At 33.4% G+C, this 19,483-nt stretch overlaps 1 protein-coding gene across 4 annotated transcripts in view; it reads right to left on the bottom strand.

The window, feature by feature from the left end:
* Positions 1-19,483, bottom strand: part of LOC128983912 (nucleolysin TIAR) — a 557,066-nt gene that overhangs the window by 96,621 nt on the left and 440,962 nt on the right. For all 4 annotated transcript variants that reach the window (XM_054403178.1, XM_054403196.1, XM_054403205.1 and 1 more), the window contains one exon: positions 4,563-4,638. In XM_054403178.1, the coding sequence (XP_054259153.1) occupies positions 4,563-4,638 (76 nt within the window). The remainder of the gene's footprint in view (positions 1-4,562; positions 4,639-19,483) is intronic.

Genomic DNA, 19,483 nt, shown 5'->3' with positions numbered 1-19,483 from the left:
AGGTTTAGCTTGAAGTAATGTGAAAAACAATTCCAGGCTCGTGCCTAGCGTCCTAGGACAAAAAAAAACTACGTAATGTATGAGAAAATTTAAATTACTGTAATTTGAGTAGTACTAAAACTAATGGTTTAAATAAAAGGCAATAGGGATAAAATACTATTGAATACTGGGAACTGGATTATCTAACTTGGTAAAATATAAAAAAAAATTAAATAATTGGATTGCTTGAAATACAGTAATTAGTCTCAATACAAACAACAAAATAACATGATTACACACAACGACATTAATGATTAACTACCGGCAATGGTTATAAAAACTGGAGCGTGAAGGATAATATATGACGACAGGAGCTAAGTCTGGGACTGGTGATGCGTGTTCAAATAGTGAGACCTATCGGACAGTGTGGCAAACATAAATCGACGCCCACAACCTCTTCCTGAGGGCGATGAATAGCGCGGTCAACCCCTGCGAGAACCCTGGCCAGGGACAACATGGCAACTCGGACTGGTCGCGTTCAATACTGCTGTCGACATTGAAGTGTCTATACTGAATAACAGGTGATGGGAAATTGCAACCCTAAGTTTATGAACAGCTTGAAGGAAATATAATGTTTTTTATCAAAGTATTACGTTAGTCTGTTAAAATTAATAATATAGTGTTTAGTAATGTACGTTTTATAATTATACTGTGTAGTATTTTATTACCTTTCTTGAAATATTTTTAGATTTATTTTGTACTGAAAATATTTTGATATCTGACAAAGAGTATTAGAAGGGTGTGTGGACAGGACTTTATATATGAAATCAATAATTACAATAGATAGCCAATAACTCAGTCTAGCGATAGTCGTACCTTGGGTGCATTAGGAAACACGAGTCAATGAACTGACGACATTTAGTTACATTTATCCCTTTATGTAGGTAATTGGCTCAATTTACGCAGCGGTTGTTCCAAGCTGCTCACAAAAGAATTAATATGGCACAATCAATGTTCGTTATTGGAGCTTTGGCCTTTGGCGGCTAGTCGACTGCGAACGTGGAGCAATTCACGGTTTAGAGATGCGACTTATGTGGAAATTAACGTTTTGTATCTTCTTTTGTTACTTTGAGAATGTCATCGTACAATGAATATAGAATTGTAAAATTGGTTGAGTGCTTGGTTTGCTTTGATATGATTTTCAGAATTGGTTTTTAACACAACTCGTTTCTAACTATATGTAAAAAAAATACAAGAAATAAGAAGTAGGGAATAAGAATGGAGGTTCCGGTTAAGCACTAGGTGTTGAAGAAGAAATTAATCAAATGAAAACTTGTTTCATTTAAATACTTTTAATGAAAACATTAGCATTATTTATGCTAACTAGAAGTAGGTGTTTTAATTTGTTTAAATATTAAATCAATTTAAAAATCAAGATATATACTGTAGTTGTTGTGGTTTTTACAATCAGTGTTCCTTTGCAACTAAATAACAGTATACTATTTATTTGTTCAGTATGTCAAAGGAAAAGCTGTTGCCTATCGAGTTTCATATATTATTTTCAAGGGATGGTAGTTGCTTTCTCTCATCACTTTATGATTATTCATAATGGGTGCTCAAGAGAGATTACAAGCAATTCTTGATAGTTGGAATCCCGTCCATTTCTACGTTTAGGCTAATGACGCCACAATCAAGCAAATACAGATGAGTACTTATGTTTTTCTCATATTGTGCATGGAGTATTAGGTGTGGAAGTGAATTAAAAATTTACTTTGTAGTGAAATGTAATTTATTTCGTGTTTGATATGATTACATCAAGACAACATGGAAAGAGTTGTGCAGCATTGCCTAGACGGATCGTGTGAAGTACAAAACCTTTTATAAATTCTCTCAAGGATTTAAGTGCACAGTTACACGTTGAATGCAATTACAGAACAAGTGAAAGTGGACGTTGGTTCTTAGTGAGATTCAAACTGAGAGGTTCTTAGTGAGATGAAGAGGAAGTTGAACTGACTTCCAAAAAGAAACGATTTGAGGTGTTTCGCTCGTTTTGCTGTTGAAATGTCATTTAACAACCATTTGAACATGACCGTGGCATAAAACAAGTTTTGATTAGACTGCTTCCCGAGAGATGGGGTGTCACGACTTGGCCCGCTCACCATCGAACCTACGTACTCCACCGCGGGTATAGAGGAAAAACAATTTCACGGACGGCGAGGCCCGGTGGAGCAGCACTGACACGGGACAACCGGTATAGGGACAGGTGAATGTGTCGGTCGCTCTCTATATTACTTTTAATTTACATGTTAAATAACTTAGACAAGAAATTAGTTATTGTTATGAAATAAAAGTAGGTATTTGTATACTTTATTATCGTATCAATCAACTATTTTTAGGAGAATATTTAACTTCAAGAATAAGAATAATACAGCATACATAAAGCTACAATCACTTATCAACATTATTATAAAGCTATAATAATTTTTAATATAAAACTCAATTCAGGAATAGTAATTTTTCTCAAGGCCCACATTGATATTTAATTGTAAATGAATCCCACGAATGGGTGAAATTTGTTAGGAAAAACTGTTAATAAATGTTTAACAAATCGTATAACAAGATGGGCGGTTGAAAAGTGGCTTGCGAGTTGAGAGATAATTAGTCTGGGCACACTGATAAATGAATACTTTCACATAGATTTCACCGACACATGATTATAATACTAAAACAACGTACGTTTGAGTAGGTTATTGTTTGTTCAAGCCTATCACACGGATTATACGTTAGTAGGCATGTATATTCGTCCAAGCAAGCTACCGATATGATGTATTGTATTGAACGCTCGGTGGTGTGCGTGTGTCGCTGCCCAGTGGCACGCCCAACTATTCACTTACACAATTACAGTTCTGTTAATGTGTACACTTAACCTTCAATCGGACACACAATACGTCAACAGTTTTCAAATTTAAGGTTTACCTAATCTCGTCCATTTATCATCGAGAGAAGTCCTTCTCAGTCTATTCCGTATTTACAACACAAAACAAACTTCTTGTTTACAGGAAAACTCGACGATGTCAAAAACGAGATTAGTCATAAAGACGGAGTAGTGTAGGGCAAAGTAAGCTGTTCGACCCGAGGAATGGAACTGTTTATGGCCCTGGCCCTGACCGTAATCAAATGGAACCCTCGTATCCGCACCTTAGCTACAATCAAATCATAATATGGAGGTTCAAAGAACTCAACATTACAAAACATAGGCCTACATGTGATTAATGTGAAATAGTCATGCACGTTATTATATAACCTATGAATATGGCCAATCCAGGTATAGATATCTGTAAATTACATTAATACGGCGTGCAAAACGTGGGTTAACATCGTAGTCAACTTTGTATGTGCTGATATAAGTAAACTAAACATGTATTGGGTTGTTATCAGATGCACATACTATAGCTATAAATGTAAATAACAGTATGCTGGTGATAAATAATAAACTTAAGGTGCAAAATAATCCATACAGTTTTGAATTCATTGTTAGTAAATCAAATCAGTCCTAAATTTACATTGGATTTCCAGCAAATATTTTACAAAAATTCATGTTTTGAAAAAGTGGAATAAATTTGTAGATTTTTTGCTTGGTTGTACTCTTTTGTATAACTTTATACTTGTACTCATATAAATCTAAATAACTTCCATTATCTAAATAAATCCAAATAAAATATAATATAAATATATTTACTATTGTTTGGTGCATCGAAATATGGGGTTTGTGTAATATTCAATAAATTAGAATGTTTATTTCTATGATTAAGTTATAAATTGGATCAAGGCTCAAACTACCCCAAACAAAAGTATTAAACAGCGCCAGAAAAATACTTCCATCTCCTTTAGAGCTTCTATAAAACATAAAACCTCCCTCAAAAGTCAGGTGAAAGAGGGGAGTCGTATTTGGCGGCAGTTTCTCTAAAATAAGACAGAGAAAGGGGACGGGAGGGTTCGGGTTTACGTGGCACTATCCATGGCAGTGTGTGAGTGTGAGTGGGATAGGTATACCTAAGGTGGTGTGTGAGGAAGTGAGAGAGGTATATTGATTGACAACAAAGCTAGCGGAATTGATGACAACCCACTTTTGATTCCTTTTAAATATAAAATCTCATATTAATCCTTAATTAAAAAAACATTTCTCCCATTATCCTAGGAAAGATAATCACTAACTAATGCGGTCACTAACCGCATTGAATTACTAATTGGTCTCATGACATGCCTACTCAATGAGTATACCTAAAAATTAAATATAAAATTTGTAATCAAATATAGAAACTAAGAAATATCTTAAAAAATTTCCATGATTAGGCCTACACTTACTTTCTTTAACAGTTAACTAAATTTCAGTTTTCGAAAGATGCGTTTTCTGAATATAATGTTTTCGTGTGTGATTCGTAAGCAGCATATTCTAGCATACGTCTCTCTAAAAAGATTTTTAGACCGTTGTCAACCCCTACTTATGTAGCTTTTTTTACCTTAATTGAGTTTAATTTTTATGCATTTAGACTTAAACCATAACCTGAATAACTGTTACTTACCGCTTTTTTTACAAATGAGACGAATCCATACCCTTTGGATTTTAATGTCTGGGGATCTCTTACTACTCTGCAATCTCTGAAACAAAAGAAAAAGACGTATAAAAATAAAAGCTCTCAGTTCATATTAAATATTATAAATTCATGGCCTAACTATTGAAACGATATTTTACTCGAAAAGGTTTCCAGACCAAGATAGATTACTGATACCTTTTACAAAATAAGTTTGTAAAGCGTTGTAGACTGGTCAGATTGATGGCTTCACGCAGGGTAGCGCCTGTTGATACTTCTCTCGTCTTGATTGTTCACTACTCACTCACAGGACTTGTGTATGTTACAGTTATCGTTATCTGTGTTCACCTAACATCTAACGCATTGATTGATTAACTCATTGATGTCTTCACGCAGGGTAGCGCCTGTTGATACTTCTCTCGTCTTGATTGTTCACTACTCACTCACAGGACTTACTTATGTTACAGTTATCGTTATCTGTGTTCACCTAACATCTAACGCATTGATTGCTTAACTCATTGATGTCTTCACGCAGGGTAGCGCCTGTTGATACTTCTCTCGTCTTGATTGTTCACTACTCACTCACAGGACTTACTTATGTTACAGTTATCGTTATCTGTGTTCACCTAACATCTAACGCATTGATTGCTTAACTCATTGATGTCTTCACGCAGGGTAGCGCCTGTTGATACTTCTCTCGTCTTGATTGTTCACTACTCACTCACAGGACTTGTGTATGTTACAGTTATCGTTATCTGTGTTCACCTAACATCTAACGCATTGATTGCTTAACTCATTGATGGCTTCACGCAGGGTAGCGCCTGTTGATACTTCTCTCGTCTTGATTGTTCATTAGTCACTCACAGGACTTGTGTATGTTACAGTTATCGTTATCTGTGTTCACTTAACATCTAACGCATTGATTGCTTAACTCATTGATGGCTTCACGCAGGGTAGCGCCTGTTGATACTTCTCTCGTCTTGATTGTTCACTAGTCACTCACAGGACTTTGTGTATGTTACAGTTATCGTTATCTGTGTTCACATAACATCTAACGCATTGATTGCTTAACTCATTGATTGCTTCACGCAGGGTAGCGCCTGTTGATACTTCTCTCGTCTTGATTGTTCACTAGTCACTCACAGGACTTTGTGTATGTTACAGTTATCGTTATCTGTGTTCACCTAACATCTAACGCATTGATTAATTCACGCAGGGTAGCGCCTGTTGATACTTCTCTCGTCTTGATTGTTCACTACTCACTCACAGGACTTGTGTATGTTACAGTTATCGTTATCTGTGTTCACCTAACATCTAACGCATTGATTGCTTAACTCATTGATGGCTTCACGCAGGGTAGCGCCTGTTGATACTTCTCTCGTCTTGATTGTTCACTAGTCACTCACAGGACTTGTGTATGTTACAGTTATCGTTATCTGTGTTCACTTAACATCTAACGCATTGATTGCTTAACTCATTGATGGCTTCACGCAGGGTAGCGCCTGTTGATACTTCTCTCGTCTTGATTGTTCACTAGTCACTCACAGGACTTTGTGTATGTTACAGTTATCGTTATCTGTGTTCACATAACATCTAACGCATTGATTGCTTAACTCATTGATTGCTTCACGCAGGGTAGCGCCTGTTGATACTTCTCTCGTCTTGATTGTTCACTAGTCACTCACAGGACTTTGTGTATGTTACAGTTATCGTTATCTGTGTTCACCTAACATCTAACGCATTGATTGATTCACGCAGGGTAGTGCCTGTTGATACTTCTCTCGTCTTGATTGTTCACTAGTCACTCACAGGACTTTGTGTATGTTACAGTTATCGTTATCTGTGTTCACATAACATCTAACGCATTGATTGCTTAACTCATTGATGGCTTCACGCAGGGTAGCTCCTGTTGATACTCTCTCGTCTTGATTGTTCACTACTCACTCACAGGACTTGTGTATGTTACAGTTATCGTTATCCGTGTTCACCTAACATCTAACGCATTGATTGATTCACGCAGGGTAGTGCCTGTTGATACTTCTCTCGTCTTGATTGTTCACTACTTACTCACGGACTTACTTATGTTACAGTTATCGTTATCTGTGTTCACATAACACATTGATGGCTTAAAAACTGATATATGCATGCAGAGAAGTGCCTGTTGATTGGTCTCTCTGTCTGCTAGTGAGCTAAAATACTTTAAACATGGTATATTTGGCAGTTATTGCCTGTTTGTAATATATGGTTTTCATTTATTATTTAATTTCTAAATGAAATTTGTATGTCGTTTTCTATTCCTACTCAGTTGTCATTAAAGCATTTGACCACAATAAGGAATTGAATCATAATATTGTGTAATAGTTTTACACCTTTTTTTACTTAGCCTACTATTAAAAGTCAGATTTTATGAAAACTTCTAAATCTGAATATCGCAACATGGAATGTAGTGCTAAAAGAAGCGAGATGAAATAAGACATTGCAGAGACGAGGTGCGGCGGTGGTGGTAGGATGATATTAATGCACAAGTCCTGTTATGTTGTGTAGTACTATAAAGCAGAGTTAGCGTAGCTGTGAGGGGGCGGACTGGGCGGACTACCATGCTGAACCGATAAATTCTTGCTCATGCGATAACATCCGCGCAATTATCAATACAACGGCCCGATTGCTCGTCCCAGTTTTATTTGAAATTAATATATTGCCTGGATTGTTTTCCGTTTTGTGATTGTTTGCTTTGTCTGTTGATTTTGAGCAGAACAGGTACATATTGATATTTTATAGCCTTATCCACATCTTTTATTGAGTTTTTGTGCAATTCCCTTGAACAATAGAGTTTTTTTTATAGAATAAAATACGTTTGAATATGAAAAAACTGCCAGCAACCGATTCATTGACGTGGATTGAATGAGTAGGAGGGGTAAAGATACTGCTGCAGCATATAGATTTTGTTGCAATAATGTTTTTGGGAATACATTTTTGACAATATTATTATGATTATTACTTCACAGAAAAATGTTTGCACCACTCTTCAACTTTAAAGCTAAATGTTCTCAATAACAGAAACTATGTTATTTGTATTCAAAAGCAAAATTTTTGTAAATAAAAATTTACTTTGCTAAATTTTCTTTCACTAAACTAGTTGATTATTAACAAAAAACTACTCTGAAGTTTGATCGCACCAAGTTATTGTTGGTTTAATGCAGGATCTGACCTAATAGAAAACCATGCTTTTTATGTTCTTTGCTTGGTTTAGTGATCCTCCAAAGTTATGAGTCAACAACTACTAAATAAAAATAAGACACAAGAAGGTCAGTATCGAATGCACTAGGAATTCCATCAGCTCGAATCACAGTGTAACACTTTAAAGTGTTCTTCCTATCTGGGTTTATCTCAAACCACTCAGCGTTGACTGTTGCAATGTAAAGTGGCGAGTAACTTATAACTCATCTGTGCTCTCAAAATACTAGTATGTTTTCAGGGCACACATGTTATATTTCATGTTTATAATCTAATGGATTGTTATTCTACGGTTCCGTCAATAACATTTATATTTTGTATTATTATGCCACAGTGTATTTTTTTTCTTTTTAGAATTCTATCTTACATTACAGTAGTATACTTTATCTAACTCAAAAATATATGTAGCCTACTAAGAAAAATATCGATTGCGATGATTGAGGGGAAAATTCTGATGAAACCTTCCTTATGAAAATGTGTTTATGTGTCGGTAGTTAAATATATCATACAAGTGTTTATTAAAATTTTTTATTTATATTTTATGTACAGAAATCCCAAACAGATAATGCAAGAACGACCAGACAAGCCGTGTTATGCACCAACCCTGTCTACAATCAACACACTTACGTCCTTTGTAACCGTGCTGTGTTTTGCAAATTTAGGCAGTTCCTCTCAAACAGACTGTGCTATTATCTTTATCTTACGTACCATACCTACAACCTGGATTTGTGGGAAGTGTTCTAGGCTACACAATAGAAGAAAGATATTTAATGCGAACATTCCGTAACTACTCCAAAATATTGTGCCACTCAGTGAATGAGGAATCATGATGTGGTAGAATAAATACAAATTGCGTTTCCATATTATTCGTGTTAGCTTACATACAGTTTCATATCTGTAAGCACCCAAAAATAAAATAAAATGCCTCTGTGGTCCAAACCTGCAAACTAATCAAGTTTCGACTAACATTACTATGTCATTCAAACAAATTCACAATTAATGGAATTTGCATTGACATCCAAGCTAATTCAGGTTTACTGATAAACTGAATTGGCTCAGTAAGTTATTTGTCGATGAAACATTAAACTAAGAACACTTCAATGGTTGCATTGACATTGTGGGATTTACTCAATGGTTGAATAAATATATAACCATTAGAAGGGCTTTATACTATTCCGTCTAAGTAGTCAACATAGTGTATTTTATGTAACGAAATACATTTCCCCCTCGTTATATCCATTGAAAAGCCCATATAAAATAAATTCAAATTCGTGATTAAAAATGAATCATCCGGTTTTATAGGTTTATAATTTCAAAAATAATGATCATATAGACATGAGGTTAGTTTTATATTTAGTGATAAACAATAAAGTATTTTACATAGCATTTACAGCTTCTCAATATGCCCCCCTTTAGAACGTACCAAATAAAGTTACTTCGTTAATAATCCAGAAACATTTTTGATCGAAAAGAATTTTTACAGAAGATATAGGCTATAGAGTTCTACATATACATTGGGCCAGAGAAAAAATGCCTGATAAGGTTTTCTGGACCTAATTCTATTAACTATATTTCTTTTTATGTATTCGCTTATAAAATCACAAACAGCTATGTTTGGCTTGGCAGTTGGTGTAGCACAGCATTGCCTCGAATATGTTCAACAGCTAGTTGTAGGTCAGACTGAGATATGGGTCCACAGGGAGAGCCGTATGAACTTGGCTCAACTATTGATCTGATCTGCACTCTCTGACACGTCCGTTGTCTTAGAATCAGTTTAGTGGGTTTTTAGCGATTTTCAATGTTCATCCCAGTATACGGAAGGAGGATTTGTGTTAATGTATGGTGTCACTACGAGTGAATATGGTACTCAGAAAGTAAATGTTTATTTAAACATCGTGGATACAAGTTAAAACGTTCTATTAATATGAACCTGTTATAGTTGTTCGTGTGTGTGTGTAGTATTATTGTTTTCTCAAACTTTTGGTATTTGCATTTTTTCGTCAGACAGAAATCCAAAACCAAGCCTTATTATTATGAGTCTGCCGAAGACAATCATTGGCTATGTTATTCAAAGTCTGAATGTCCCAATCACAGCTAAAACCGAATGCCAAGAATGATTGCTGAATGGTTTGGCATTTGAGTCTCACTGATCACGCTCAAGGCCTATTTTTGTTAGGCAACTGGATTAAATACTGGAATTTTCCATATATGGACAACTATTTTAATTTATTACATATCATCAAAGTCGACAACAACGAAACTTAATGTTTAAAGAGCTACAACACTTAGATGGAATTTATTTAGGATATGAAAAATCGATTTGTCCAGAAATAATACTGAATATTTTATATATTAATGCTAGTTTTAAATGTATCGAACTTGGGTATAAAACTTGTTTCCACATCACCTGATTCATTGAGTAAAACTAATAAACAAAACGCAAAATAAATGTCTTAAATACAAATCCATATAAAATAAGCCAAGCATAACTTGACTGAAAGAATCATGACTGGAAGTTCAATTAGTCGCGTGTGTTTTGTATCCTCCAAGAGCCTTTCGCTAAAGCTATTTTTAAAAGTTAAATGATTTGTAAACATATATTGTGAAAGAATCCAAAAAAATACTTGATCTAGATTTAGTTATTGCAAGGAAGTGAATTTAGGAGCAAAACAATGATTATTTTATTTAATATTGGCTGTTAATGAATTTTGTTTAACCATACTTGTTTGAGATTAACAAAACAACACAAACACTCAAACAGCCACCGCAGTTTATAGGAATAACCACAAAATAAGATTAACTGAAAATAGATCAGCGGATAACACCCTTTGTAATGGGAATGTACTAATGCAGCGGACAGCTCGATATTGTTTGCTGTAACAACGCAATTTATGGTTTAAATAATTCTTAATGTGTTTATTTTATTTAATCAATATCGTTTTAATTACAAGCCGACCAAATGCTGCTCGATGTTTGGCACATAAGTCCAGTATTATCAGTTATGTATTATAAACGACGATAAAACATTAATATAAAATCATTTTTATTTATGTTATTGTTGAAATAATATTTTTCTTATGAATGAGCTATATAAAAAAATACAATGATCATTTTAAGTTTGAGTGTATTGATTTAGTTTAACACAATAATAAACTATTTCCTCAAACTTTTAAAATTATGAATGGCTCCCATTAAGTTTGTTTAAACTGTAATGGCATCCGAACAAACGTGTTGTTTCCATACGAGTTTATCTGTATTTTTTTCAAATTCTTGTTAAAGAATAAAAGAAATCCTTTAAGTGACCAGTTATTTTAAATCTAGAAGTTACCCTACATTTGCTTCATAAAACAAAATAGAACGTGGATTTGTTGAATGGAAAGCTTAGTGGAAAACTGTGGAAACTATCTTTTAACGTTTTCCTTTTGCAAAATACAAGTTTTAATAATCTCATTGTAAAAGGCCTTGATAACTTTAATTTTAAAGAAAATGTCTACAAACACAAATTTTGTAAGAGGAATTGATTTGATCGAATCGTTCAATAATATACAAATTGACAAGCTACGGTCAACTTTGTGTTAGATTTAATGAAAGGTTTTTATAGAGAAGTTATTAAAATAAAATATTGTTTTTAAAATTTTATTCTATATAGCCGAACTTTGGGTTAGTGTAGATGAGCGATCTGCGGTGAATTTTGACAATACTACGATATTACGCTAATACATCTTAAATTTTAAATTGAACTATACTTAACACCCAATTTTGGCTTGGTACTAATGATTTGTATCGTTGCAATTAGTTCATATTCAGTCATGAGCATGTTATTGTCATTATATGTAATCTGTTTATTACGGATATTACTAACTCTAACTGGACAATGGTTATAACAAAATAATCCTACTATATACATAAATGACAAAATATACGGTATCTCCAAGGGCTAAAAGTAACGTGGTAGTCTCTATCCTTAGTACAAATGACAACCAATAGGCTAACTTATTTTAACATTTTAATCAGCTTATGGGAACCAATATAGATGAATAATTGTAGTGAGAACAAATAGAAAACCTTTCCTAAATAATTCCTCTGACATCTTCTCAGCCACAACAGTTAAGTCAACGCACGAAGAACATTTATTTTAGCTATGATAACGTTTTGCTGTAAACGTTTGTTTCCATAGGTTACACTTTCTAATTCTGTGGCTTAGCCATTTTGAAAGTATTAGTACACGTATTTACATCCTTAACACAGTACAGAGATTCTCTGTTAAATCCTTTTTTCAACTGTCCTACTACATAAACCGATTTTCATGATTGAGTTATTATTGTAAAACTTATGACCCAGCGCACCTGTGAATGACAACTAAAAAAGTCATTTTCTTAAGGGTTTGCCCCCCTTGCGTTTTCATCATTTATAGAGTATGCTTTCAAAGCTCCAGTTTTGCTGACAAACTGTCTAACAAAATGATCCTTCAGTTGAAGGTTCAACCATAGGCAGATTGTAAACAAGAGACAGACGAAACATTTTATGAAAATGGATTTTAATAAGGCTACTTTTTGATTTATAACCTGATTGAAATAGGCAAACTATCGTTTAGTCTTTGTGGTGTAGATCTCGATCTCTGAAAAGTAAGAAGTCATTGTTCTATTTTTTTTACCTTGGAGTTTTGAACTCAATTAAAGTGCGCAATTTGGGCCCCTTTGTTTATCACAAAAGGCGATACAAAGAGGGATTTTTTGGGCTTGGTTTTAGATTAAATGTAAATGATTGCTACTAAAGGACTGTAAAAATATTTAATATTTCATCACATTCCTTTTACAAAGGTAAGCTGAGTTGTACACAAAGTTATTATATCCTAAGATTAATTTAGTGCAATTTACAGTTTACAGTTTGCGGTTTATAGCTTAACGATTAAAATATATTTTATATTAAATGGGAAAAACTACAACAAGTAGGACAAGCGGAATAACAAAATGTGCTGCAAGTACAATAATAGCTTGTAAAGGTCAACTAGATTCATACTTACATAGTTGCTTTGTATTTCCGAATCGGCGATATTCGCTTGGCGACCTACATGAGACTAGCTCTCTCCCTATACTGTAGTAGCTTTACATAAAACTGGATTGTTTTTATCAATGTTGATAGTGGCATATACTGCGGTGAACATTTGTTCATAACCGGAGCGACGTCCGTTGATTCATTTCTTAAATCATACTTCTGTATTTTCCTTACAGATTGTAAGTTTACTTCAACAATGTGAAACATTTGAACATAATTATGAGAGGAATTATGGTAGTTGACTATAATACTTACACTACAAGAAACACAAGACGCTTGGTTCTACGTATTTCAAAGATTCGTTAGGTATAATATCTGTCAGAAAATTATTTACATACCTGCACTTTATACGAAATAATAAGTGTATCTATGTTGGCTGACTTTATGAAGACTTTATCTTCACCTAAATGTTTCAAGCATTTTTTAATTTAAAACTTTTTTTACAATAACATATATATAACATATAACATATATATATATATATATTATAAATATATACATTTAATATAAATATATAAAGTATGAGTGTTGTGAAGTGTGTGACAAGAAGAAGTAGGACAAGTACCCAACGGAAATACGAGTAAAAATGCATGTCAAAGAGCCGGACCAACTATACTTTTACATTGCGCTGTACAGACCGGGACATAGAACACAATGTCAACACGCCGGACCCTCGCTAAATGTACTTTATTGCAACACATAACACGACTTATACATTCGTTACAACCCACAATGGTTCATTTGTTCAACGACAATGTTTGAATTTCAAAGAAGACCACAAAATATGAGGTTTTAAAATTTGTTTACTTTGTTTTAATCAACAAAATATGAAAGTTGTGAATAACAACTAGTGATTCGTTCAAAATGTCCTCAATTGCTCTCACTTGATTTGTTATAGTTTAGTGGGCAATCCAGCGTTCTTTAAAACAAACTAAAGTAGTTTAATTTCTATTGCGAAAATATCCAGTTTTACATCCTACTAATATTATAAATGTGAAAGTATGGATGTTTGTGTGTAAGTTCCTTCACGTGAAAACTACAGGACCGATTGACCTGACATTTTGCAGGGAGGTACTTGATAGTCTTGAGACACTTATAGGCATATTCAAGTTGTGAAAATCCTATAGGGCTATGCCCCACGGAGGTTCAAAGTTTCTTTGTTATTCTTAAAAGGATTCATATTTAAAAGGAATTAAAAGAAATTTGCCAGGAGTTTCAAATAAACCAGCTGTTTCTATGATATTTAATAGCATAAAAAGTTACAAGGTTTACCAAAAGGGTGCAGCACTATTTTTCTTTTAAATTTATTGCAACAACTAATTTAAACTAAGCAGCAAAAAAAATCTGCGATACACAATGAGAACTGTCAAATAGGATTGCTTGCAGTTATGTTAATGTTTTTGATTTATTAAATAATATGTGATCTTGTGTGAATGTTTGATCATTTACTTTTTCCTATTGTTTAGGTGCAGTGGTAGAACATTAGGGCTATGGTAGTAGATGTGTTATTCCTGTATAGCATATCGTATATTAAAAGAAAAACAAATTTCAAACCGTGTCCTCCCCGTTGCAAACGCAAAGCACGAGTATAACTGCAAAAATAAATGTATACATATACGCCAACCCCATACGATGGACGGGTACTCTGCTAGTTAAAGAATAAATGACAAATAATGTAATCAAAGTCATAAGGAAGTGAAGGGTAGGTAACGGGTGTTTTAGTTGTAACCTCAAAAGCGAGTTTGACGAAAAATGGGTTTCAACACTTTTTATTAGGCCTTTGGCTTTAACAAAACAAGTAACTCAAGTCAATACTACTCATAACATACCAAGTAAGTCAACATAACATTAGTTTTACATTACTTTGTCACAGAGTAAAAGTTTTATGCTCAAAATACTATGGGTATTTTAAATGTGTGTTTTTGACGCCATATTATTTAATCTTTTTATCAGGTCAGTTAGAGTGATTTTAGAGGTAGATTTGTTCCTTTAGTAAAGTGCCAATCCTTTTTACCTAAAAAGAAACCGTTTTGGTCCTGAAACAACGGATCATGATATTGTAAATGGAACATAAACAAGTTTGCGTATTCTTTGGAATTTGAACCTAGGTCTTTGAATCGTATTATCCCAGTTTTATCCCCTTCTGTTGCAAGTACTGTAAACATAGTTTACTCGGAGGGATCTATTTATACATTTGGACTAGTGCCGATATGTATTGTTAAATTAATCAATTAAGATTTTTATTTTGCTGTAAAAAAGTAAATTTCATTTCTCAAATTTTATGCCATAGGTTTTAGTTGTTTTAATCGTAAAATATGTCATGTTTTATTTTCATGTAATACGAATAAATTAAAAATATTTTGACGAATAAAAATTTTTTAAATATAGTTTGTAAAACAGTATTTTAATGAACCAAAAGAAAATTAATAATTTAATACGAGATAACGATATTTAAAAGTTGTAAAAAAAAAATAATAAAATGGCCAATCAAAACATAATGTGAGCACATATATTATTCTGTGCCTATTCAATCAATGAGTGGTTCTGATTACTGAACGGGTACAACCAACTGGTATATATAGATGTGGTAGTGAGGTCATATATGGTTAATTGGAAGTAGTTTTCATTGGACTTAAGTTGTAATCACGAATGTCGAGTTTTATTGAGAAACACGATTTGTTAAAGCATAAGTTATACATAAAACAAAGACACAACACATAAACGTGATTCTCCTTCATGTATTTACTATTTTACCTGAATGGATTTTACATTAGCTTATCATTTGTAACTGGATGATCATTCTACTTTTATAAAATAACTGCCATTTTAGTTTTTTTAATAATTGTTTTAAAACACATTTTTTAATATCTTGGTAGATTATAACATTTCAAATTGTGAAATTTCTAAGCAATACATTTACCTACTGTCTTTTTTGGTTGAATTCTCCCATATAGGAAATAAGCCATTTCCGTAAGTCTTGTAGTAAGACCTAGACCCGGGACGGGTTTACCTTTCAATTGTAATGCCTCCAGAGGCCAAAAACACCATCCCTTCAAATTCTTATATACAGGGTGTTTAGAAGTTAGTGTCACAGATTACAAGGCTTGATAATGTATCATCACTCCTCCTTCCAGAAAAAGATTTTTTCGTGATTTTCCAAAATGTTTTAACTGTCTATTAAAATCTAATTTTTCTACTTTTTGGCGACGTAATGATATATTTAATGTTCTCTTAGAATCTACATAAAATATTCTGCAAATTTCCTGGGGCGGGGTATTTACTTGATGAAACACTTAATAAGATACAAAGCTTATGTAGGCTACCTATTTTAAATTGTACTCAAGTACCTACACAAAAAGTTATAAATGACATAATTTATTTTTTTACTATGTACTATGTATGTTTATATTAAGTTGTGAAAATACGTTGATAATTTATTTTTAGACGCATTTGTATTTACCCATTACAGTACTCAACATACAAAGGAAAACTATTTATAGTCATAGTTTAACAATACAAACACTGTACGTATAAAACAGGCTTCTGCACGTGATCAGTGTATATTTCACATAGCTTTTGGAATTATAAGTGGAGAGCAGAATATTTTGCATCAGGAAAGTAATGGATGGTGTATTTGAATGTTATGGCCATGTCATCTCGCGAGTGAGAGTGTTATGGTGTTGTCATTTTTAGAAATTACATATTTCGGCGTTGTCATATGGTTGCCTTTCCATCAGGTAAATCTCATGTTTGTTAAAACAATCGGTAGAACGTGTTTGAGGCTGGTTTTTTGATGATTAATTTGTACCAGTTGAAATGCAATTGAGTACCATAGACCATCCATAGACCAGCAAATCATAGGTAAACATATATATGTTAAACTGTTTAATAGTTCTAGCAATTATAAGGAATTGTTTGGTAGTTCTGAGGTTAATGTAGGTTTGAAATAAAGAAGTGGTCATTGAGGTAGGCCTATATACAGTTAAAGAATAAAATTAGGTACTTATCTTAGATAAGAAGTAAATTGCGCACCTTATATGGGCACACATGAATCTTGGGAAACATTTTCCTTTATAGATTTTTAAGAGCATTAGCTCATCAAAATTGCTTGTAATACATTGTTTATAAGAACAGGTATCAGGTTTTTATCGTTAGTTGCTGAATTGTTAGGTCAGAAAAGTAATAAAAGTACTGATTTAAATTGATATTTGGACGACTTTATATTGATATTAAAGCACTTTGTTTCTAAATGATTTATGAGTAAGATTGCAAAATTAATCTGCCAAACAAACGGGCAGCATCCTACTGGATATGTAAATATCTATTAGATCCATTTATCATTATTCAAAATTGATTATACTCTCAAAGTTTGTTGCAACCTAATAAGTTATTCAATTTCATGGTTGCACGATGACACTGTTTTATAACTCTTAATTGGTTCTAACAAGGAGGAAAGTTTTAAGCTCCCCAAGAAGAAAAATGTTTGTGAACTTTTAGGGTTTTATAAAACGGAACTTTTAAGTTATCTGAATATTAAGACACATAAGGAGATTAAATCAAGGTGTACGCACAATTAAACCTTCGTAAAAATGTGTAAGCTTTTAGAAAGTACGGTGTTGTCTTCTACTGGGGGTTTTTTTAATCAGTTCATCGTGCATTGAATATGACAAATGATCCACAATAATATTCATTTCAGCAGATTATGCTGTAGAAAGTATTGGTTACCGTTATCATTTATTTAACCTCGGTAACATTTATCGGCTTGCCTTAATTGATTCTCTGCACGAATTATTTATAAATAACTACCACATCTACTATTCTATACCATTACATATACCACCCATACACCTTCACCTCACATACTCTTACAGTTTTTTTTATATAATTTCATTAGATTATAATTGATTAATTATATCGGATCCATAGTTATAAAGGTAAATCCAGCTCATTGCAATCGTTAGTTCTCGTCTGTGAGTGACAATTATCATTCCTGCTAATTAATAGACCTGTCATTTTGTTTGTTTCAAATGTAAAGATTATTTTTAAATTCCCGATAATTAGAGAATGGTTTGTTTGAATATATTTTTTTCAAATAATAATGTCCAATACTAAATTGATTTACCAGCCTATAATTTACTAACCTGCCTGTTGTGCTTTTAACAGTTATCATGGGTGAATTGGTTAGTGTACAAAATATATTGATTTTTTCAGGTTACTAAACGGGTTTTACTTTATTTGATTTAAAGTTGTAGCTTGATTTTTCACTGTGGTAGAATGGAAAGTTGCATTGCGACACACACCACTCTTCAGTTGTTACAAACATGGTATATACCACTGTTGTTACAAACATAGTATACCACTGTTGTTACAAAGATGGTATACCGCTGTTGTTACAAACATGGTATACAGATGTTGTTACAAACATAGTATACCACTGTTGTTACAAACATGGTATACCGCTGTTGTTAAAAACATGGTATACCGCTGTTGTTACAAACATAGTATACCGCTGTTGTTACAAACATAGTATACCACTGTTGTTACAAACATTGTATACTACTGTTGTTACAAACATGGTATATACCACTGTTGTTACAAACATGGTATATACCACTGTTGTTACAAACATGGTATACAGCTGTTGTTACAAACATGGTATACAGATGTTGTTACAAACATAGTATACCACTGTTGTTACAAACATGGTATACCGCTGTTGTTACAAACATGGTATACCACTGTTGTTACAAACATGGTATACCGCTGTTGTTACAAACATGGTATACCGCTGTTGTTACAAACATGGTATACCGCTGTTGTTACAAACATGGTATACCACTGTTGTTACAAACATGGTATACCGCTGTTGTTACAAACATGGTATACCACTGTTGTTACAAACATGGTATACCGCTGTTGTTACAAACATGGTATACCGCTGTTGTTACAAACATGGTATACCGCTGTTGTTACAAACATGGTATACCACTGTTGTTACAAACATGGTATACCGCTGTTGTTACAAACATTGTATACCACTGTTGTTACAAACATGGTATATACCACTGTTGTTACAAACATGGTATATACCACTGTTGTTACAAACATGGTATACAGATGTTGTTAAAAACATGGTATACAGATGTTGTTACAAACATGGTATACCACTGTTGTTACAAACATGGTATACCACTGTTGTTACAAACATGGTATACCACTGTTGTTACAAACATAGTATACCGCTGTTGTTACAAACATAGTATATCGCTGTTATTACAAACATGGTATATCGCTGTTGTTACACACATGGTATACCACTGTTGTTACAAACATGGTATACCGCTGTTGTTACAAACATGGTATACCGCTGTTGTTACAGACATGGTATACCGCTGTTGTTACAAACATGGTATACCACTGTTGTTACAAACATGGTATACCGCTGTTGTTACAAACATGGTATACCGCTGTTGTTACAAACATGGTATACCGCTGTTGTTACAAACATGGTATACCGCTGTTGTTACAAACATGGTATACCGCTGTTGTTACAAACATGGTATACCGCTGTTGTTACAAACATGGTATACCGCTGTTGTTACAAACATGGTATACCACTGTTG

Source organism: Macrosteles quadrilineatus, unplaced genomic scaffold, assembly GCF_028750875.1.
Source record: "Macrosteles quadrilineatus isolate MER2022 unplaced genomic scaffold, UCM_ALF_1.0 Scaffold_1__1_contigs__length_201487025, whole genome shotgun sequence".
Taxonomy (NCBI): Eukaryota; Metazoa; Arthropoda; class Insecta; order Hemiptera; family Cicadellidae; genus Macrosteles; species Macrosteles quadrilineatus.
The sequence above is the reverse complement of the archived record's forward strand: the minus strand, read 5'-3'. Positions and strand labels throughout refer to the sequence as shown.